Source organism: Pseudochaenichthys georgianus, unplaced genomic scaffold, assembly GCF_902827115.2.
Source record: "Pseudochaenichthys georgianus unplaced genomic scaffold, fPseGeo1.2 scaffold_537_arrow_ctg1, whole genome shotgun sequence".
NCBI classification, from domain to species: domain Eukaryota; kingdom Metazoa; phylum Chordata; class Actinopteri; order Perciformes; family Channichthyidae; genus Pseudochaenichthys; species Pseudochaenichthys georgianus.
Window position 1 is genome coordinate 74,843 of NW_027263098.1, and position 24,293 is coordinate 99,135.

Here is a 24,293-nt window from a genome sequence, read left to right on the forward strand (position 1 = left end):
CGGGAGCTTTTCTGGTTCAGCTCCGGTTTCCCTTTTCTGCTCCCGCTCTGTTCACACCGCCCAGAGCCCGACTGGTGCTGCTGCGTCATGACGTCACCGTTTACATCGCTGATTTGCCCCCCAACGGCAGCTCACAACAACAACAACAACTGCGTCGGGTCGATGATCGTGTTGCTTTTAATCACACGAAGCCAGAATAAATTGAATAACGACTTCTCCAGCCTTATACTTTGCTCCAGAGTGCCGTGGTTCATTGTTTATTAATGTGTTTCTGCAGCATTTACCGACCGCTGCAGTGCTGCTCTTCCACGGGAGTTCATTCTCCCGTTAGCTCCCGGTTAGCTCACACTGCAGCGGCCGCTCTAAAGTATTCACTGTCCGACTCACACAAGCAGCTGATGCATATCCCCATCCCCTTAAGTGAATGTGTGTCAGTCTGAATTGACGCTGTTTGGCATCACAACGCTGTTATGAAAGTTTCTCTGGTATAACATGGGTGATGTTGGCATAGCAACCGAAGCTAAACTGACTACTTGCTATTGCTATCCTATTGTGGCATAAACCGTTTTCTACAGGCACATTTTACCGGCGTATTTTTATTATGATTCTACTTGTGATAGTCGAACACGACGACCTGTGCAGCCCATGTATTGATTCCATCTGAAAGCTGCTAATACAAAACGACACGTCTGCCTCTCTCCACAATGATCGATAACAGTGAACGGATGGTCAAAGTAAGGCACAGATAAACAGAATCACACGAAGCCTGGTTAGTGCTGCCTGACTTTATAAAGTGTGTTTATAGGCACACTGCTTGTAGGCAGGCTGGCAGTCGACCCATGGGAGGTGGGTTTAGTTTCCTGCACGCCTCGACGTAAGAGAGACTTAAGCAACGCCGCCTCTTAGCTCCGAAGCTCTTGCCTCTAGACCGACAATTTTTTGGAGCTGGAAGTGAACCGGATTCCGGAGCTAAGAGCCGGCGCCGCTGCGGTGTGAACACGAAAAACCGGCACTTTTCAGGCTCCAGCTCCGAGCCGGAGCTGAAAAGGCGCTGGTGTGAAAGGGGCACTAGATGGTTTGGTGAAAGCATCTGAGTCAGGTTAGTAATGCTCCATCACGTGTTTCTACCACAGGGTGAATCTGAAACTGAAGCTCGACTTTAAAGCAACGGAAGTTTCATGTAAGTTTAGTTCTTTCACTCGTAGCTCGGGCTGCGGGGTGCTAGAGACGGGAGCACGTTGATGCGACCTTCCTAGCCGGAGATATGGCCGCATTTTACAATAAACTTCCGCTGGGTCGCTTAAAAACAAATATCGCAAATCGATTCGCAATTACATTTTTTCCCAAAATCAAGCAGCCCTAGTTTGGTGGGGTGATCATTATTCTGTAGAGTCATTGCGTGCCTACTGACTTGAACACGATCCGTGTATCCATCACTTCCTGGTCTTCTCTAAAGAAGAGGGACCAATGGAAACGTTGTCATGTTGCCGTTGTTCAGCATGGAAACATTCATTAGCTAACAATGACATTATTGTTCTATTAATATCCCCTCCTCACCTCATACCTCAAAGACCGCACCTACAGGGTAACTTGGAGAGGGTCGGAGTCGGAGACCCTTGTCAACTACAGGGGTCCCTCAGGGCTCTGTTCTTGGTCCCCTCCTCTTCTCCTTGTACACAAACTCGCTCGGATCAGTCATTAGCCCGCATGGTTTTTCATACCACTGCTACGCTGACGACACCCAATGAGTCCTGTCCTTCCCCCGCTCAGAGACCCAGGTCGTCGCTCGCATCTCTGCTCGTCTAGCTGACATCTCTCAGTGGATGTCCGCTCATCATCTCAAGCTCAACCTTGACAAAACTGAAGTGCTTTTCCTTCCGGGAAAAGATTGTCCCACTCTTGACCTGACTATCAACATCGGCACCTCTGTTGTTTCCCCCGACTCAGACTGCAAGGACTCTGGGTGTGACCCTAGATAACAACCTGTCCTTCACTGCAAACATCGCTGCTCCAACCCGCTGCTGCAGATACACGCTCTCCAGCATCAGGAGGACGCGTCCCCAGCTGACCCAGAGAGCCACGCAGGTTCTGGTCCAGGCTCTCGTCACCTCACGCCTAGACTACTGCAGCTCCCTCCTGGCTGGTCTACCTGCATGTGCCCTCCGACCTCTGCAGCTCACCCAGAATGCAGCGGCTCGTCTGGTCTTCAACCTTCCTGAATGTTCCACCCCACTCCGCTCCTCCGCTCCCTCCACTGGCTTCCGGTAACTGCTAGAATTCACTTCAAGACACTGGTGCTTGCGTACCATGCTGCGAATGGATCTGGCCCTCCCTACATCCAGGACATGGTTAAACCGTACACCCAGCACGTGCACTCCGCTCTGCATCAGCCAGACGACTCGCTGCACCCTCGCTGCGAGGGGGACCCAAGTTCCCATCAGCAGGAACACGTGGGTTTGCTGTCCTGGCTCCAAGATGGTGGAATGAGCTCCCATTGACATCAGGACAGCAGAAAGCTCACACACCTTCCAGACTGAAACTCATCTCTCTCGACTCCACCTCGAGGATAGAACTACTAACAAAGCACTTATATACTAACAAAGGACTGGCTCCTCTAAAGCCAGCTGAGGAGCACTTGAAATGTTTTGGCTCTATGAAACCTGATGTACTTTATGATTCGGTTTTCTTCAAGTTTGTATTTTGTTGGTCGAACGCACTTATTGTAAGTGGCTTTGGATAAAAGCGTCAGCTAAATGTAATATAAAGGGAGGTCAGGTACTCTTTAAAACAGCTGCTAGTTATGGGTACTTTCTACTCAAGTACATTTCAAAGCCTCTTTACTTTGACTTGAGTAAAGAAGTTTAGTCAGTACTTCTACTTTCACCAGAGTATTTTTAAACACGAGTATCTGTACTTCTACTTGAGTAAAGGATGTGTGTACTTCTACTTGAGTAAAGGATGTGTGTACTTCTACTTGAGTAAAGGATGTGTGTACTTCTACTTGAGTAAAGGGTGTGTGTACTTCTATTTGAGTAAAGGGTGTGTGTACTTCTACTTGAGTAAAGGATGTGTGTACTTCTACTTGAGTAAAGGATGTGTGTGCTTATACTTGAGTAAAGGATGTGTGTACTTTTGCCATCTGTAAACTCCAGATGCAACATACGACATACTGTTGACGCTCAGCAGGAGCATGTCCTTCAGAAAGTGCAGCCACAACACTTTGTTTACCCCGTGACGGAATTCAAATGCAGCTCACATGCTAATTCATTATGTGTCGACACTGCAACATGTCCTCATGCTCAGGACCCGCTCTGAGAGCTCTGTTTCGAACCTGGACACGTTGAGACCCCAAAGTGTTACGATAGAAAATCCATGATTTACTTTTTACTACATTTTGAAGAAATAGTATTTTTAAGCCATGATTGTAACTGCTGGATGCTAACCTGCATATGTTGGTGAATTAGCACAAGTTACACACATTAGCATTATAGCTTACAGTATGTGGACAATAGTTACAAAATGGCTTGCCTGATAGTAGAATAGAGTGGGAGGGATGAACCCCTCTTTCATGGTCTCACATGCAGAGCACACAGTGACATGTGTTCTCTGCTTAGAACCAGGATGTCCAGTGCCTTGCTCAAGAGCACCACGGCAGGGCAGGAGGTGAACTGGGACCTCTCCAAGTAGCAGTTCACACTCCACATTTTAGGTCTGTTCGGGGACTTGAACCGGCGACCCTACGTCTCCCAGTCCAAGCCCCTGCTGACTGAGCCGCTGCCTTAATGGAGGAGGCCATTTCAGGATCAAAAATGGCGGTTTTAACCAGAACACACCATTTTCTGTGCTCTCTTCTCTGATTCTGGATCATTTTGAGTCGATTTTGACGTTTTAGGGGACTGGGTCATTTGGGTTGAGAGATTGCTTATTTATCGTTCATCTTGTGCTCTTTATGGTCTCAACACTACTCATGGTATTACAAAATCAGCCAACCAAGAGTACAGATATCATATTTTGAAACCATTATTATACTTTTTTTTTTTTTTTTTTTTAAATTGCACTTTTGGAGCCACTATAGCCCGTGTTTTACTTCTTACTACATTTAGAAGCAAGAACTGTCCTTTTTACTCCAGACATGCCGTCCTCTCCACCTCATGACGGACAGATGGAGATCTGCTCCGTCAGCACCAGATGGAGGACGTCTGGCAGCCATTTCAGGACCAGGTGGCGATGATCCGATGATTAAATATCTTACCGTAAACAACTACTGCTCAGTGGCGGGATGTGGTGGCGTACGTTTACTCAAGCGCTCTACCTTAGAGTAGTTCCATTTTATAATGTATAATTCTATTCCACTACATTTTGGAGCCATACATTTTGTACTTTTTACTACACTTTTTACTACATTTTGGAGCCAGTGTTATATGTATTACTACATTTTGGAGCCAGTATTATATGCATTACTACATTTTGGAGCCAGTATTATATGTATTACTACATTTTGGAGCCAGTATTATATGCATTACTACATTTTGGAGCCAGTATTATATGTATTACTACATTTTGGAGCCAGTATTATATGCATTACTACATTTTGGAGCCAGTATTATATGCATTACTACATTTTGGAGCCAGTATTATATGTATTACTACATTTTGGAGCCAGTATTATATGCATTACCACATTTTGGAGCCAGTATTATATGTATTACTACATTTTGGAGCCAGTGTTATATCTATTACTACATTTTGGAGCCAGTATTATATGTATTACTACATTTTGGAGCCAGTGTTATATGTATTACTACATTTTGGAGCCAGTATTATATGTATTACTACATTTTGGAGCCAGTATTATATGCATTACTACATCTTGGAGCCAGTATTATATGTATTACTACATTTTGGAACCATTAATGTACTTTTTATTACATTTTGTAGACATAATACTACGTTTTGGAGCCTGTATTTTGCTTTTTAATACATTTTGGAGCCCTAATTGTACTTTTAATACATTGTGAAGCCCATTTTGGCAAATTGTGATAACCTACCGGGTCTCAATCAGTAAGTCATGCACTTTGTGATGCAGGATAAAAAGAGCAGCTGTGTTTTATATAGAAACACATTAAATCTGCTGCCAGAGGTCTGAGGTCCAGAGATGCAGTCCAGCTAAGCATATGGTCGAGTTATCATCAGGAGGGAAGGGTTAACTGAACCCAAACGCCACATAAATCACTGACAAGGACCCTGGAAATATAATATATAGCAGCTGGTTGCTAGATTGCCCATGATGGCGAAATGACATGGCGTGGAAGTATACACTCACATATGAAGAGATTGGTTGAAACTAAAGTCGTTGCTTTAAACCTCTGAGAGTTGCAGGTACGTGTTTGCAATTTCAATTTTCAAAACGCGAGAACCCAACCTCGTTGCTTTATCTTATAATCCCTAAGATGGCATCTTCCCCAGTAAATGAATACGTGCACGCTGCATTCAAATCAGTGGCTGCCTCGTTCAGACACAGCATGTTATTATCAATCAGGGGAACAAAGACGTGGATAAATCTAAATCACTCGAGCTCCTGAAGGACTCTCAATGTGCAGATACTATGTATGACTAACGCCGTGTTTGTAATCAATGCTTTTCAGCAGCGTATGAACCTGGTGACGCACGCTGCTCACTTTACCTACATCACAGACTTAGATCGAGCACTTCACTGGAGACGGAGCTTTTGTTGTTTCTGAATGAAGTTATCATGTCTTTCCTCTCTGAAGCAGGCAGGTTCGTGTAAGATGTTTACATTCATTGATAAAAGGATGCACCTGCCGTGGAGACCAGAGTTCCCGTTAGCCGGTAACATATGCTGAAGACCGGCAAATCTAAATCTCTCCGGTCAAAGTGTCCGTTCAAAATAATTTCCCTTTAGCGCAATACCGCTTCAGTTGCGCTACGTATGAGACAGACAAGAGTAGTCAACTCTAATGTCTAACACTTAATGTGGAGAAAGAGATGTCCTGGATGGGTTGATTGTGCGTTGATCTGTTGGTAATGCCTCGGGGTTCCGGTGGGCATGTAAACAAATGCATAATTTGATTATTTATTTATTATTGTGATGCTTTGAACTGTTTATAGTGTATTATTATAATTATCTGTGCTCCCGGGTGTATCTGTGTGTTTTCTTCCTGGATGTTCCTGCCTGTGTTCATGACATAAACTGCTGCTCATAACCAATTGCCCGTTGCGGGATTAATAAAGTTGTTGATTGATTGATAATGCTGCGCTATACTTTGTGGCCTCACCCGGTTGCATAGCGACACTTATTGTGTAGTTGTCTTTTAATAAGCAGGTAGTCTATCATTAGCTAGAACTAGCTGGATCTGATCGATATGGACATAAACGCGAGTGAAGTCTAATCTGACGAGAGAGAGATCAGCTGCTGCTGACGAGTCGAGACGCAGCTCTGCATGATCACCTGCAGCGGTGAGCGGAACAAAACACTTCAGGTTAGAATATCACACGTAGCTATTTTAATACCTCTCAAACTACCGTAACTAGTTATAGATATGTTTAGTTTCACTGTCGGGTCACTCATCACTGATCCACGAGCTGCATGAGACTGGCGGGCTGTCAGGAGAAGGAGAGAGCGCTCCGTTTATTATTCCCGTGTTGTTGTAAGTTACTGTTCACGTTTGAATAATGTAGTTAATTTACTATGATTAGTTTAATATCGATTCATATCAATTTGTTTTAAAGCTCAATAAATAACAACAAAGATCTTTGACCGGCACTTTTCTCATTTTGTCCGGAAGATTTAAACTTTAACGGACATGTTGACCGGAGGAAAAATATTCTAACGGGAACTCTGGTGGAGACACGTGTGGGTCGGGTCAATTTGGCAGAATGGAAAATATGAAATTGGTTTCTTTTTAGTTCTGGTCTGCTTCGTGTTTACGAACAAACTAAGAAAGGTAAACATTACAGTTTTAAAATCGGAAAGGTACTTCAATGTTGGCATCTTCATCGACTCAGGATGTCTTAAGCAACAATAGATCCTCTCCTGCTGATGTTCAGGTGTATATCAGTGTGTAGTGTCTCTACTTTAAAGAGTCCTCTCCTGCTGATGTTCAGGTGTATATCAGTGTGTAGTGTCTCTACTTTAAAGAGTCCTCTCCTGCTGATGTTCAGGTGTATATCAGTGTGTAGTGTCTCTACTTTAAAGAGTTCTCTCCTGCTGATGTTCAGGTGTATATCAGTATGTAGTGTCTCTACTTTAAAGAGTCCTCTCCTGCTGATGTTCAGGTGTATATCAGTATGTAGTGTCTCTACTTTAAAGAGTCCTCTCCTGCTGATGTTCAGGTGTATATCAGTATGTAGTGTCTCTACTTTAAAGAGTCCTCTCCTGCTGATGTTCAGGTGTATATCAGTATGTAGTGTCTCTACTTTAAAGAGTCCTCTCCTGCTGATGTTCAGGTGTATATCAGTATGTAGTGTCTCTACTTTAAAGAGTCCTCTCATGCTGATGTTCAGGTGTATATCAGTATGTAGTGTCTCTACTTTAAAGAGTCCTCTCCTGCTGATGTTCAGGTGTATATCAGTATGTAGTGTCTCTACTTTAAAGAGTCCTCTCCTGCTGATGTTCAGGTGTATATCAGTATGTAGTGTCTCTACTTTAAAGAGTCCTCTCATGCTGATGTTCAGGTGTATATCAGTATGTAGTGTCTCTACTTTAAAGAGTCCTCTCCTGCTGATGTCCAGGTGTATATCAGTATGTAGTGCCTCTACTTTAAAGAGTCCTCTCCTGCTGATGTCCAGGTGTATATCAGTATGTAGTGGCTCTACTTTAAAGAGTGCTCTCCTGCTGATGTTCAGGTGTATATCAGTATGTAGTGTCTCTACTTTAAAGAGTCCTCTCCTGCTGATGTTCAGGTGTATATCAGTATGTAGTGTCTCTACTTTAAAGAGTGCTCTCCTGCTGATGTTCAGGTGTATATCAGTATGTAGTGTCTCTACTTTAAAGAGTCCTCTCCTGCTGATGTTCAGGTGTATATCAGTATGTAGTGTCTCTACTTTAAAGAGTCCTCTCCTGCTGATGTTCAGGTGTATATCAGTATGTAGTGTCTCTACTTTAAAGAGTCCTCTCCTGCTGATGTTCAGGTGTATATCAGTATGTAGTGTCTCTACTTTAAAGAGTCCTCTCCTGCTGATGTTCAGGTGTATATCAGTTTGTAGTGTCTCTACTTTAAAGAGTCCTCTCCTACTGATGTTCAGGTGTATATCAGTATGTAGTGTCTCTACTTTAAAGAGTCCTCTCCTGCTGATGTCCAGGTGTATATCAGTATGTAGTGTCTCTACTTTAAAGAGTCCTCTCCTGCTGATGTCCAGGTGTATGTCAGTATGTAGTGTCTCTACTTTAAAGAGTCCTCTCCTGCTGGTGTTCAGGTGTATGTCAGTATGTAGTGTCTCTACTTTAAAGAGTCCTCTCCTGCTGATGTCCAGGTGTATGTCAGTATGTAGTGTCTCTACTTTAAAGAGTCCTCTCCTGCTGATGTTCAGGTGTATATCAGTATGTAGTGTCTCTACTTTAAAGAGTCCTCTCCTGCTGATGTCCAGGTGTATATCAGTACGTAGTGTCTCTACTTTAAAGAGTCCTCTCCTGCTGATGTTCAGGTGTATGTCAGTATGTAGTGTCTCTACTTTAAAGAGTCCTCTCCTGCTGATGTCCAGGTGTATATCAGTACGTAGTGTCTCTACTTTAAAGAGTCCTCTCCTGCTGATGTTCAGGTGTATGTCAGTATGTAGTGTCTACCTTTTCAATAGCAGGAGTATTTTGGTTACCATTAACTTCTTCCCTCTGTCACTACACACTCTCACTCACCGACGAGGAGTTGATTCAGAAAACTGAAGGTCGACCTCATTATCATTCACTCTGAATATCAGCGTGAGCTAAGTGCGTAAAAAGCTCATGGGAATGAGCTGCGGTCTCCTCTCTGGTGTGTTTTGCATAATGCGAGGCACACAGCTGTTCCCGAGAGCCTCTGGCCCGACACAATGAACCGTAAAGCGCTGCAGGCGTCGAGCTACAAGCAAATAAGATCCAGTCCAGAGGCTTCAAACAACGAAGCTTCAAAAGCCAATCTCCCCGTCCCTCAGCCTCGGGAGCATTCAGACGGGAGTGGAGATACATGTCCGTGAGTAACGGCTAGAGAAAGGTTAAAGCTTCAGTCCGAACCTGACGGTGCGTGAAGAATCTAATTTACATAATCATGACTCTCAAGCCATGCTAGCAGAGATGGCAAAAGTACACACATCCTTTACTCGAGTAGAAGTACAGATACTCGTGTTTAAAAGTATCAGGGGTGGGGAACCTTTTTCCTCTCAAGGGCCATTTCAATTTCTTCACATCCTCCGAGGGCCGTACAAATTATTGACTTCTGCTTAAAAAAACTAAAATCACAGCCCTTTCATTCTTTCTTTCATTCTGTGCAAAGAAAGCAGCAACCTCTGAATCCAGATATCTGACCATGACTCGCGCATGCACGTGCACGGTGTGGCATGCATGCACGTGCACAGTGTGGCATGACCACCCAAACAGAAAGATATGGACACAAGATGTGTGCAAATGTATTTAGTTTCCTATCCATGTGAACATGATTTAAGTGGGGGGGGGGCCTAACCTCCTCTAGGGGGTCCGGGGGCATGCTCCCCTGGGAAGATTTTTTAAATGTTGAAGTTAAAAGCATCAATCTGATGCACTTTGAGAGCAACATTAAGAGATCTATGGATACATCTCTCAACACCAGATGAAACACAACTGGAAGCAGATTTATTTTTCTTTATGGATATTTTACAAATCACTTTCCTTTCAAACTGTATTCTTCTTTATTAATAACTACTTTTTTTTTTACTGTCATATAGTATTTTATACCCGTTTACTTTATTCTCTTGTTTTTTTAATAACTATAATGATCATATAAAGATGTGCCTTTACCTCGCTGGTTGTAGAAAAAGCTTCTTATAGTCGTTAGCATAGCTAGCTAACCAGATGCTAATAACAACAAAGGTATTGACTGTCTGATCAGTGTGACAGATCTCCACTGGGCTTTCAACTAAAAGACACAGACACGCAGAAACTGCGGCATGTGTACGGCTCCTTATCTGAAGAGCCGGAGCCGCGTTCTGGTGCTCTCCATCAGAACTGCACCCCTGCTGTCAGACGAGACATATGCCACGTGATGACACGTTAGGCTCGTGTTGTGTTCAAGGACCCTGACCGTGGCCAGGAAAAACAGGCACTCGCTTGTTAAATTATTTTGCGGTCTAGATTTCACAAATGGTTTTCTTTTTTGTGTATGTTTATAAATTACCTCGAGGGCCGTACCTAAAATATGCTAATGCTCATGGAGGCGAGGAAAAAAAGCAACCCATATTTAGCATTTTCATCATCTATGCATAAAAGTTTTCAGTTTATTAGCCTATTGTTAAATCAGAGCTGGAGCTCTGATGGAGTCAGGACTCAGAGACACGAGGAGAGCTGGAGCTCTGATGGAGTCAGGACTCAGAGACACGAGGAGAGCTGGAGCTCTGATGGAGTCAGGACTCGGAGACACGAGGAGAGCTGGAGCTCTGATGGAGTCAGGACTCGGAGAGACACTCTGAGAGATGGAGCTCTGATGGAGTCAGGACTCAGAGAGACACGAGGAGAGCTGGAGCTCTGATGGAGTCAGGACTCGGAGAGACACGAGGAGAGCTGGAGCTCTGATGGAGTCAGGACTCAGAGACACGAGGAGAGCTGGAGCTCTGATGGAGTCAGGACTCAGAGAGACACGAGGAGAGATGGAGCTCTGATGGAGTCAGGACTCAGAGACACGAGGAGAGCTGGAGCTCTGATGGAGTCAGGACTCAGAGACACGAGGAGAGCTGGAGCTCTGATGGAGTCAGGACTCAGAGACACGAGGAGAGCTGGAGCTCTGATGGAGTCAGGACTCAGAGACACGAGGAGAGCTGGAGCTCTGATGGAGTCAGGACTCAGAGACACGAGGAGAGCTGGAGCTCTGATGGAGTCAGGACTCAGAGACACGAGGAGAGCTGGAGCTCTGATGGAGTCAGGACTCAGAGACACGAGGAGAGCTGGAGCTCTGATGGAGTCAGGACTCAGAGACACGAGGAGAGCTGGAGCTCTGATGGAGTCAGGACTCAGAGACACGAGGAGAGCTGGAGCTCTGATGGAGTCAGGACTCAGAGAGACACGAGGAGAGCTGGAGCTCTGATGGAGTCAGGACTCAGAGACACGAGGAGAGCTGGAGCTCTGATGGAGTCAGGACTCAGAGAGACACGAGGAGAGATGGAGCTCTGATGGAGTCAGGACTCAGAGACACGAGGAGAGCTGGAGCTCTGATGGAGTCAGGACTCAGAGAGACACGAGGAGAGATGGAGCTCTGATGGAGTCAGGACTCAGAGAGACGAGGAGAGCTGGAGCTCTGATGGAGTCAGGACTCAGAGAGACACGAGGAGAGATGGAGCTCTGATGGAGTCAGGACTCAGAGAGACACGAGGAGAGCTGGAGCTTCAGAGTGTAATAATCAACATCAATAGAGAGACTAAACCGCTGAGGACACTGCATCACATTAGTTGTCGCTTATGGCTCGAGGTCGCCTACACCCCGAGAAGGATGTGTTCCAGGTGTCCCACAACAACAACTATCTCTGACCGAGAGCTGCCCGCTCACAAACTGGTAACAACAACAACAACTTGCTAGCGCAGCCCCTCCTTCGGGGGATAGCGGCTGCTCGAGGCTGGAGCATTGGTGTCAGAGGGTGAAAGAGGACACTAGGGCAAAGTAATCCCTAACAGTTTACGTTAGATTTAAGATGTTAGCTGTAGAAGCAACTTTCCAAAAGATAAATGGTCCTTATTTTATATCGAGAATAATTAAAAAAATGTTTTAGTAGGCAGTAGGAGAGTTAGTTTATGTTCTACATGCTACCTATTGGCTGTTAGCTGTTATCGGTTAGCATTGTGGTGCATTCAGGCTCCATTCAGTGAGAATTAGCTTCGGGCAAAGGTAAATTAAAATGTTACCATGATGTGTTTAATGTACAATTTAGTTTTACGTGAAAAAGCATTGCAAAATTCAGTAATTGAAAGAAAATGCCTTTTACAGCAGATTATTTTTACATAAATGTACCTTTTTTATGATAAGTGTAAAAATGTACAAGTGGGCGAAAGGCGATAGTTTACGTATAGCATATATCAATTATGGCGAGAACATGACGCTCGTATACAAGATGTCTCCGCCAGTAGCGGCCCCAGGGTATGGCTGGGGTAGGCTACACCCATACCAAGAAATGGCTCAGCCCCACCATGAGAAATGATGTTAAAGTAAGCAAACTAAAGTCCGCCAACTCGCGGAGTAAACTGCACAGACAGCAGTTAGTCAGACTGATTTCAGCCGCTCGTCTGGAAATACCGAAGACCAGAAACGGTTAGAAAACTTTTGTCACGTAGTGATCGTCTTCTCAATAGAACATCTTTGATAATGTCTTCTGGCCAATCAGAATCACGATAACGGCGTGGTGTTGTTGCAGGAAGTCCCGACGGAGAATACTTTTGCTGTAGTACATCTCTCGATACAACATTACGTGTTGATAGAAATCATCACGTAATGAAATGAAACCCCACGGTGTGATGTTTGATAGGTGGGCTGTCTTTCATTTTGACACACAGAACAATGGGGGCTCTCCACCCTGATCTACAATGTAAAGTAACTAAACAACGTGACGTCTACAACGTGACGTCTACAACAACGCGACGTCAACAACAACGCGACGTCAACAACAACGCCACGTAAACAACAACGCCACGTAAACAACAACGCGACGTCAACAACAACGCGACGTCAACAACAACGCGACGTCAACAACAACGCGACGTAAACAACAACGCCACGTAAACAACAACGCCACGTCAACAACAACGCGACGTCAACAACAACGCGACGTCAACAACAACGCGACGTCAACAACAACGCCACGTAAACAACAACGCCACGTAAACAACAACGAGACGTCAACAACAACGCGACGTCAACAACAACGCGACGTCAACAACAACGCGACGTAAACAACAACGCCACGTAAACAACAACGCCACGTCAACAACAACGCGACGTCAACAACAACGCGACGTCAACAACAACGCGACGTCAACAACAACGCGACGTCAACAACAACGCGACGTCAACAACAACGCGACGTCAACAACAACGCGACGTAAACAACAACGCCACGTCAACAACAACGCGACGTCAACAACAACGCGACGTCAACAACAACGCGACGTCAACAACAACGCCACGTCAACAACAACGCCACGTCAACAACAACGAGACGTCAACAACAACGCGACGTCAACAACAACGCCACGTCAACAACAACGCCACGTAAACAACAACGCCACGTAAACAACAACGAGACGTCAACAACAACGCGACGTCAACAACAACGCGACGTCAACAACAACGCGACGTCAACAACAACGCGACGTCAACAACAACGCGACGTCAACAACGCCACGTAAACAACGCCACGTAAACAACAACGCCACGTCAACAACAACGAGACGTCAACAACAACGAGACGTCAACAACAACGCGACGTCGGAGCTCCGTAAAAACAAAGCTGACTGACGCTCCGTTTGATTCTCAGATTTCTGGAGGAATTGTTTTTATATTAGTTTCTGAGGAACAGAAATATAGCTTTCTGATCACTTTAACATTTTACGGGGGAAATCTGCATTTTGCATCGCCCCGTTACCCGGCGCAGACAAAGCATCAAGAGGGATATTTAGATCCAGAAACCGTTTGAACAAACATCACACTCCGTTTCTTTAAAAAAAGTCAGCTCTTTGAACACAAACACGTCTCAGTTCAAAAAGGCATCTCTTCCTGACGGCCACTTTGTCCCCTCGCTGTTGACGTTCCCTCCCGTTGCTCTGCTTCGGGCGGACGATGCCAAACACAAGATGTTCCCCAGACGATGTCTAAACCCAGCGGTTGCCAGATGTGTTGCAAACCAGCCGTATGTTGGTTGGAGCCATTGTGGCGGTAATGGGCATTTCATTTCAACGCCTTGTGTTGCCAGATCAGATTCATGGTTGCCAGGCCAATCATAACTTGAAATGCTCCCAATAAAATGAAAAATGGGCCGAATCCTTACCTTAGCGTAACCCAGTGGAAAAACCATCACATGCAAATAAAGCTTTAAACAATATACAAGATCAGCTGCGTCCTTTAACAACCAAAAAACGGGTTTATTCTATAAAAATATCGTTTGAGGGCGCTGAAGTTTCCCCCTTTCCACTAAAGTATTGCCCTCGTTTTATATCTTTCGACAAAAAGCCTGCCTGCATGTGTCCAGGTTTCCACATCTATCTCTAAAGGAATGTATAAAACATGGGACGACTCGTGTTCAGACTAATCTAAAATCAGTATTTGATGGAGAAATGTGAGGCTTTGTGTTCTCATCGTTTTGAGGGATGTGTGTTGTGAGAACCCGTGCTGGGAGGGAGGCTCAGCATGAGAGGAAAATCACCCGTATCCTCTTTGTATTTTACACCTCTTTATTTCCAAAGACCCCCTACCTACCGTGGCACTGAGCTCTCAATTCACAGGCTGGTCAAACGTGCTGGTGAAATCTAAACCGAGCTGGAGAAACGACAGGCGGCGCCCGGCATTTGAAGCTACTGAGAAACGTTGGAATACAAGGGGAACATGGTGGGCGGCGGATTGATTTTGTTGGTACAAAAATGGCTGTGGAAATCTTTCAATAAGGCAAACGCACAAAAGCCGGCTGCCATAGAACTAAAAAGGTTAAATAAAATAGAGTATGAAAGGAAAAAGGGAGACTGTGGGGGAGAAATGAAGAGAGAAAAAGCTACTGAGAGGGAGTTATGACTTCAGTGAGATTTGATATGAACTGTAAACACTGCTTTGCCAATAGAGTAGCAAGAATGAGTCCTAAAACCCTGAAATACCCAACATTAGCCTCCTCTAGCTTAGCTGAGGTGACGTGAAGTCATGTGACCGTGCTGTAGTTCCTTTATAGCCCAACATTAGCCACCGTTAGCTTAGCGGTGGTGACGTGAAGTCATGTGACCGTGCTGTAGTTCCTTTATAGCCCAACATTAGCCACCGTTAGCTTAGCGGTGGTGACGTGAAGTCATGTGACCGTGCTGTAATTCCTTTATAGCCCAACATTAGCCACCGTTAGCTTAGCGGTGGTGACGTGAAGTCATGTGACCGTGCTGTAGTTGCTTTATAGCCCAACATTAGCCACCGTTAGCTTAGCGGTGGTGACGTGAAGTCATGTGACCGTGCTGTAGTTCCTTTATAGCCCAACATTAGCCACCGTTAGCTTAGCGGTGGTGACGTGAAGTCATGTGACCGTGCTGTAGTTCCTTTATAGCCCAACATTAGCCACCGTTAGCTTAGCGGTGGTGACGTGAAGTCATGTGACCGTGCTGTAGTTCCTTTATAGCCCAACATTAGCCACCGTTAGCTTAGCGGTGGTGACGTGAAGTCATGTGACCGTGCTGTAGTTCCTTTATAGCCCAACATTAGCCACCGTTAGCTTAGCTGAGGTGACGTGAAGTCATGTGACCGTGCTGTAGTTCCTTTATAGCCCAACATTAGCCACCGTTAGCTTAGCGGTGGTGACGTGAAGTCATGTGACCGTGCTGTAGTTGCTTTATAGCCCAACATTAGCCTCCTCTAGCTTAGCTGAGGTGACGTGAAGTCATGTGACCGTGCTGTAGTTCCTTTATAGCCCAACATTAGCCACCGTTAGCTTAGCGGTGGTGACGTGAAGTCATGTGACCGTGCTGTAGTTCCTTTATAGCCCAACATTAGCCTCCTTTAGCTTAGCGGTGGTGACGTGAAGTCATGTGACCGTGCTGTAGTTCCTTTATAGCCCAACATTAGCCGCCTTTAGCTTAGCGGTGGTGACGTGAAGTCATGTGACCGTGCTGTAGTTCCTTTATAGCCCAACATTAGCCGCCTTTAGCTTAGCGGTGGTGACGTGAAGTCATGTGACCGTGCTGTAGTTCCTTTATAGCCCAACGTTACCTTTTTACTTCAGAAATCATGAAGTGGTGTTAATATGTGGAGATTATCCTGCTGAACTAAACGTGTAAATATCATAAACGTTTGATTCACACAGATTATTTTCTGCAATAATACAAAACCACATGGAGAAATCCCACCGGCTTTGGGTGGAGGGAACCAGGGAGATTCTAAGTAAACATAAGAAGAAGCAGGTGTGGCGTTTACCTCGAAGGACAGCCAGAGTCGATCAGCCAGGGCGCTGATTTGAGAAAGGAGTTGACGGAGGAGAAAGGATTTGGACATGCGGCTCTTCCCCAGCGTGATCAGGTACTGCATCAGCTTCTCTGAGGTCTGGACCTGCGGGGAGGAAACAACAAAGATTCAACGAGTGTTAGATTCCTCAAAAACATGTCTCTTTATATCAGAAAAACATACCAAGTCTGCAAAATGTATTCGTTGTGGGTTCAGAGCAAGTTGTTCTTTTTAAATAATATTAAACAAAACGCATTAAAACAATGTATTCAAGTATATGGTTTAATTATTTACTATGTTTAAGTTTTTTTAGTAGTATCGTAATTAACAAGTGTCCCGAAAACAGCGCTTACCTGTAAATTGTAATCAAACAAACGGGACTATTTTCAGCGGCGGATGAATCCATAGTTGGTGCCCCAGTGAGTATTTGGCAGCAGGACAGGGTTTTAATTGCGTTGAAATAAACTACATTGTGTGTTACATTCATTATTTTATGTGTGTTGTTCTTCTGAGGGGATCCGTTGACATTATGAAACACAAATCATTTCCCCAGAGGCAAGCAGCACTCAGTCAGCTGCAGGTTTCTTTGGTATGCATAGCATGCATGCTCACATTCAGCAACAGCTTCATTTGTATTCACTCCGCTTTTCACATTTTCCACACATCCTCTGTACGCAGCAGCTGCGGGGAAAATGTTTGACTCAAGGGCATCGTGATCATTGTGAATTTGGTTTTGGAGAATTCATTCGGTTACCGTGGAGAGCAGAAACCGTTTAAAGCTCGCCGCTGATGAAACTCTGAGTGACGCGAGGACATCTTGTGAAATTGTCTGCGTGATTATCCTACCAAGACATTCATTCATAACGATTTATGGGATGAGATTTTTATTCAGTCTAATCCAATTGTCTCAGGTTGATGACACGGCCTCACTTCGCCTGTGTGCTGGTTCACGTGGAGAAATAGATGTTGAGACGTGTCCGAAAAGCTGTCACTTCTATATATGGACCATGTGAGCACGTCGTAGGGAAACTTAAGACTACAATTTCTTCATTAAAGAGTTCACAACCAGAACATAATGTGGACACATCTGGAAAAGCACTTTAAAAGCAGCTGAATTCTTGAGCCCAGCCCCGACATAGAATCAGCCTGTTCGCCAGGTCTCAGGCTCGAAAAGGACATTCCCAGAACAGATGCCCATATCTTCTAAAAGTGTTAAATTAATAATCTTTTTTCTCAGAGCAAGGTTACACCTGTGAGTTGGATGTAGAAGTGTCAGAATCAATATAGATGTTTTTATTTTAAAGTAAATTCAGATTGAACACAGTAAAAAAAATTAAATTATAGTGTTCGTTAGGGATGTCCCGATCACCTTTTTTTGCTCCCGATCCGATTCCGATCATTTGATTTTGACAATCTGCCGATACCGATTTTTCCCGATCCGATCTTTATGCGATGCATTAAGAGGAAAAAAAGGTAACTTCAGCTAGGGGTGGGCGATATGACGATATATATCGTCGTGACGATATTAGGTCTCCACGATATGCTTTTTCAGAGATATCGTCCTATCGTGATAAAAAAAAAAAAAAAATAGCGGGAGGGGAAGAGGCTCTCCGTGCGCGGGGCAGGGGGCTATGACAGCGGACGGAGAGCCTCTTCCCCTCCCGCTCCCCCAGCCTCACCTACTGATTTTAATTTCACCATATATCAAGCCCGTTCGATTTCACAATGTCAGCGCACCTCTGCTTTCGTTCAGTCCGAGTTGTTGGACGCGCTCCCAAAGTCCCCGCCCCCTTTCTTTGCAGCGAGCGACCATAGGGCAGGCATTTCATCAAGGGGCTCCTGATGGAAAGACCAGCACACGGTGGAAAGACATAACTGACGTGGCGTTTTATGTTTTTCCCTTCAGTTATGCTAAAGTCTTTTATTGCACTTCAAGTCTAAAGTTTACATTTTAATTGTTTGGCACTGACTTTTCCTCATTGATGTTTTATGTTTTACCCTCCTTTTCATGTTTATTGATGTTCACTGCTCACTTGTTCATTCAGGGATTCATTTCTGAAATGAAACCAGCTTGAAATGCTGTGTTGGTCTGTTACTCCTTGTTTCCGTCACCTTGTCGGTGCTTGTTCTGTTAAGTAACTTGAACAATAACCATAATAACCGACATGAAAAAATATCGTGATATATATCGTCTATCGTGATACTGCTTGAAAATATCGTGATAACATATTTTTCAATATCGCCCACCCCTAACTTCAGCTATCTTGGCTGTTATTGTGTTGGCCTTGTCACTGTTCTGGGGCAGTTTCTCTTTCCTTTTGAAAGTCTCTGAAAGTGTCGATTGCTTCAGTGCCGTTACCCGAGTGGCCGCTGTGTACTCGCCGTGTTGTTGTTGTTGTTTGTTTCTCAGGTAGCGTATTAGATTGGTCGTGTTGAACGTAGCTCTGTTCTTTCCACCACGCGGAACCTCCGCCTTGCAAACATTGCATCTGGCTGTTACACTGCCTTCGCTTTCAATTTTATAATACTTCCAAACTCCTGACATGTTCTCTGTCCGACTCCCGAGTCACCAGCTGGACGGAGCCTCTCGTTAGCTTGCTGCTGCTATCAGACACTGCGCCCACTCTGTTGCTTTGAGAGGAATAAGCAACCAGGTCTGAAAACAAGCCCAAAGAAAGCAACACATACATGATGTTGTGTAATTTTAAACCAAAGCTAAGTCCTCAGGATGACTTTAAGACGTGAACATGGTCATTTTTGTTTTGTAACTTTAAATAAAATAAAAATATTTTATATAAAAAAAAATAAAAATAAAAATCCCGATCCACGATTTTTTTCTCCCGATCCCCGATTTTTGGAAAATCACGTGATCGGCTCCGATCCCCGATCACGTGATCGGGACATCTCTAGTGTTCGTCCAAAATAAAAAAATTACTTGTAGTGAAAACTACCCTTGGATGATGGGTTAGTAGATGAAACGCTTTAGGAGTCCACACTACAACATAATAAGTACCCTGTATCAAGATTGATGCAAAACACGTGATATTTGATATTTTTTAGACAGATTTTAGCAAAAGAAACCTCTTCTGGGCCATTTGGGTGGATTTTCCTTATCTCTGAACCCCTTGTTCGATTTTTGACATGTGACATCTCTTCCTGGCCGTCAGAGCCAATAGAATCCGAGGGAATCGTCCCGCACACACTCGTGTTAAAAAAAAAGTAGCCTCTCTGCGCATGCTAGCTTGCCTTAGAGGGGAGACACATCGCTGCTCTGATATCAAGCAACGGAAAAAGCTGTTTTATTGCTTATGGATTATCAGAACATTTTCAAAGTGACAGTCCCATTGGATTAACTACAGCATCGTTTTAATGCCATTGAAGACCAGTTTAGACCAGACAAAGACGAAGGTAAGCCATGTTAGCGTTGTGGGCTACCTAGCACCACTTGTTTTGATGTACGTTTTTGTTGATAACGTCACGATGTGTTGGATGTGCACCTAGGATAAGTAATAAGGGAGCGAGGAGTGATTTTCGGTGCAGTAATAGGTTAGCATTTTTCGCTCAGGGGTCATTTAGATGCTTCTTATGAGACATGTGTTTTGTTTTGGTAAACATGGTTTGTATCGTCAGTTAGCTGAGATTATTCCCGTTAATCTGGTATAACACATTAATAGGTTCTTAAATATTAAGATCCCCTGAGACACAGTGTCGTGAATTATTATTTTTTTTTAAAGTACCCGCCGGCGGGGACCTTGGAGCTTAACAGGTTAGAAGTCAGGCTCATGTTCTCCGTCTTTCTCCATCAGAAACGTCCAAAGAATGGTGTGGGATTCAGAGGCAGGCTGGAATCAAGAAACCACAATAGTTTTCTGCACGGACTGCCTTTTTTATTAAGAAACATTAGTTTGTAAATATGTTATTCTCTGTAGTCAGATACCTAACACTCTAACAACCACAACATTGCAAAGGCGAGTAAATGTAAATTAAAAACGATTCACAATTTCTTAAAAGTACTATATTTGAAAATGATAGATTTATGATATTTTTCATCGAACGTATGAACGACTCAAACAAGGATCGCAGCAGCTACAAGAAAGATCTTCAAAGGGGAACCATAACGTCCTGAAGATGAGTTTTCTCTAAACATCTTTTCTTTTTTAATGGTAACAGCAGTGCTCTCTGAACTCAGAACAAGTACATTAATATGCCTTTTCTGTCTTTTTCAGAAAATAACCACAACAGTGACAACGGTGATTATTCCGGCAGTGCCCGCTTTGGACGCATGTGGGCCTTGAAAAAGTCCTCTAAGCCAACAGGTTAGGCTGCCAATTGTCATCTCGGGCTATCGGAGTAATGACACTGTCTTTCGTAGTCCAGACCACAAAGTAGCAAGTCTCTCTTGCAGTGAGGTGAAGCTGACCGTGCACTTGGTGCCAGTGAGGATGCTCCTCACGCAGGCTGAATGTGTCTCCCTCCTTACTGACACAGAAGCCCTTGATTTGCAATGCTTCACTAAACTTATTCCAGAGTGAACGCGATCTGTACTCAGTTCCACTAAGTGCTGGGAACTAAGTACGGCAAAGTACTTGGTGTGAAAGCGGCTATCGTACGTGATAGGCTAAGGGGCGGGACATCTCTAAGCGGTTGACCAATCACAACAGAGCAGATATGACAAGTTCTTTTTTTTAAGCAGTCTTCCTGGATTTTGACCATAGCAGTTTTAAAAAAGGTACATTTAAACGATACGAATCCTATAGACAACATTGAATGTGTCTGATATTAACACGATATCTGCAATAGCGAAACTAATCACAACATTAGTATTCTCTGAGGTCAGGATATATTTGGTGCTGGCCAGGTACGTTTATTTTTGGTTCTCTTGGATTCCTAACTTTGGCAAAGCGGTACGTTCAAATAACTTTAACGATATAACAGTGAAAGCTACTGATATTGATGATAGCGGTTTTAAAAAAGGGTACATCTACAAGATATTAATTCTGGACGATATTGATAGTGATTTCTGTAATTTCTCTCCAAAAGAAGGTCAGATTGAAGTGGTAAAAAAAGCTAGTTTTCATTCTCTTAAATGTATAGCTTTGCCGAAGCTCTGTGCCAAAGTAACAATCATAAAACAACTTGTTCTTGTACACAGAAACTGGCTTTAAGAAAGTGACAAATTATCAACTTTTGAGACGTTAGCACAACATTTTATGAACAATAACATTCATTTTGAGTTGTGTTTATGTACACCTGATATGGATCATAGCCGTTTTAAAAAGGTACATCAAATATACAAATCCTAGACTAGTGCTGGAGCGACGCGTCGACTTCAAAATATCGTCGACGACATATTTCCGCGTCGACCCGTCGCTACACACACGTGGGTCACCCAAAGCAACAAGCAGTGCTAGCTGTGGTGGCTACCATTAGCAGCTAGCATTTGCTCTCCGATTTTTACATAAAAATGGAATTATGGATTATAAATTCAATCATGTTTGTTTACATAGACGTTAAAAACCTATGGATCAACCGATTCAGCCGCGGTTTTTCTCATTTTAATACCATTGAACACGTGTTTTGATCAGATTGACAGCTACGGTGGTGAGACGATCTCCCTAGAAGCTCTGTAAAGGTACGTGTTGTGATGTCTGTTTGCTTCCCCTGTCGCGAGTCCGGATCACTCAGTGATGATACTATATACCTACATAATCTGTGGAGTCTCAGCTTTAATCGGATATCTTGTATGTGCAGCTACGATGAGTAATAAGGGTACTTTTATCTTGAGTTCTGTGCCAATGTCCGTTAGCATTTTTCGCTCAGGGGTCATTTAGATGCTTCTTATGAGACGTGTGTTTTGTTTTGGTAAACATGGTTTGTATCGGCAGTTAGCTGAGATTATTTCCGTTAATCTGGTATAACACATTAATAGGTTCTTAAATATTAAGAACCCCAGAGACACAGTATCGTGACATTTTTTTTTTTACATTACGTTTTTTATGAATTGGACAACAGAAAAATAATCGTTAGATTAGTCGACTAATCGACCAAATAATCGCCCGATTAATCGTTTTCAAAATAATCTTTTCCCCCCAGCACTATCCTAGACGATATTGAATGTATGAATGTAGTACATCTGCAATTACAATATTGGTCCCGTCTCAATTTTTCATTCTTGCCGAAGCTCGAGGTTGTGATAAAAGAGAAACTTGAGGGTTCAGTTTGGGGTTGAAACACTCGATGAGCTGGATGCATCGCACAAGTGGAGGCAATAACAGTTCTTGCAGCAGACAGAAGAAAAACACGCGAAGCCGAGGCCACCCAGACACTAAACTGCTCTCTCAAAGGTTATTACATGAAACACGCCCTGCAGGCGACCCTGCAGCAAAGTGACATTTGAATTACGCCACTTGGGATTCAGAGTATGCAATTTCATCGTCTGGTTTATTCATGTCGGCCCCATCTATTTCCACCTTGACCATAACTACTCCTCCAGGTGCTTCTTTGAAAACTGAGGCAGGAGAAACTGCAGCTCTCTTGGTGGACCCACAGCTGGGTAAATTGCAGAGGATTGCAGTTCTCAAGATGAAACACACTATTCTGTGAGCACTTTGTAGTGGTTTAAGATGATGGGGAGCCAGTCAGGGCGGTCTGAACAGTTGAATAGTTCTTTAAAACTCTAAAAGAAGGCCGCAGGTATCAATCACATCATTGCAATATATCTCATTCACACCTGGTCAAAATTACATTCTTAGACGAATCAAAAATCACTCTAAACCACCGCTAAGCTAAAGGTGGCTAATGTTGGGCTGTAAAGGAACTACAGCACGGTCACATGACTTCACGTTATCACCGCTAAGCTAAAGGCGGCTAATGTTGGGCTATAAAGGAACTACAGCACGGTCACATGACTTCACGTCACCACCGCTAAGCTAAAGGAGGCTAATGTTGGGCTATAAAGGAACTACAGCACGGTCACATGACTTCACGTTATCACCGCTAAGCTAAAGGCGGCTAATGTTGGGCTATAAAGGAACTACAGCACGGTCACATGACTTCACGTCACCACCGCTAAGCTAAAGGAGGCTAATGCTGGGCTATAAAGGAACTACAACACGGTCACATGACTTCACGTTATCACCGCTAAGCTAAAGGCGGCTAATGTTGGGCTATAAAGGAACTACAGCACGGTCACATGACTTCACGTCACCACCGCTAAGCTAAAGGAGGCTAATGTTGGGCTATAAAGGAACTACAGCACGGTCACATGACTTCACGTCACCACCGCTAAGCTAAAGGCGGCTAATGTTGGGCTATAAAGGAACCACAGCACGGTCACATGACTTCACGTCACCACCGCTAAGCTAAAGGTGGCTAATGTTGGGCTATAAAGGAACTACAGCACGGTCACATGACTTCACGTCACCACCGCTAAGCTAAAGGTGGCTAATGTTGGGCTATAAAGGAACTACAGCACGGTCACATGACTTCACGTCACCACCGCTAAGCTAAAGGAGGCTAATGTTGGGCTATAAAAGGAACTACAGAACGGTCACATGACTTCACGTCACCACCGCTAAGCTAAAGGTGGCTAATGTTGGGCTATAAAGGAACTACAGCACGGTCAAATGACTTCACGTCACCACCGCTAAGCTAAAGGAGGCTAATGTTGGGCTATAAAGGAACTACAGCACGGTCACATGACTTCACGTCACCACCGCTAAGCTAAAGGCGGCTAATGTTGGGCTATAAAGGAACCACAGCACGGTCACATGACTTCACGTTACCACCGCTAAGCTAAAGGAGGCTAATGTTGGGCTATAAAGGAACTACAGCACGGTCACATGACTTCACGTCACCACCGCTAAGCTAAAGGTGGCTAATGTTGGGCTATAAAGGAACTACAGCACGGTCACATGACTTTCACGTCACCACCGCTAAGCTAAAG

General features: G+C 44.1%; 1 protein-coding gene across 1 annotated transcript in view; it reads right to left on the reverse strand.

The window, feature by feature from the left end:
- The window catches only part of mei4 (meiosis-specific, MEI4 homolog (S. cerevisiae)), a 103,802-nt gene that overhangs the window by 71,111 nt on the left and 8,398 nt on the right, over window positions 1-24,293 (reverse strand). The window contains exon 4 of the mRNA XM_034079048.1: window positions 16,322-16,453. Coding sequence (XP_033934939.1) covers window positions 16,322-16,453 — 132 coding nt within the window. The remainder of the gene's footprint in view (window positions 1-16,321; window positions 16,454-24,293) is intronic.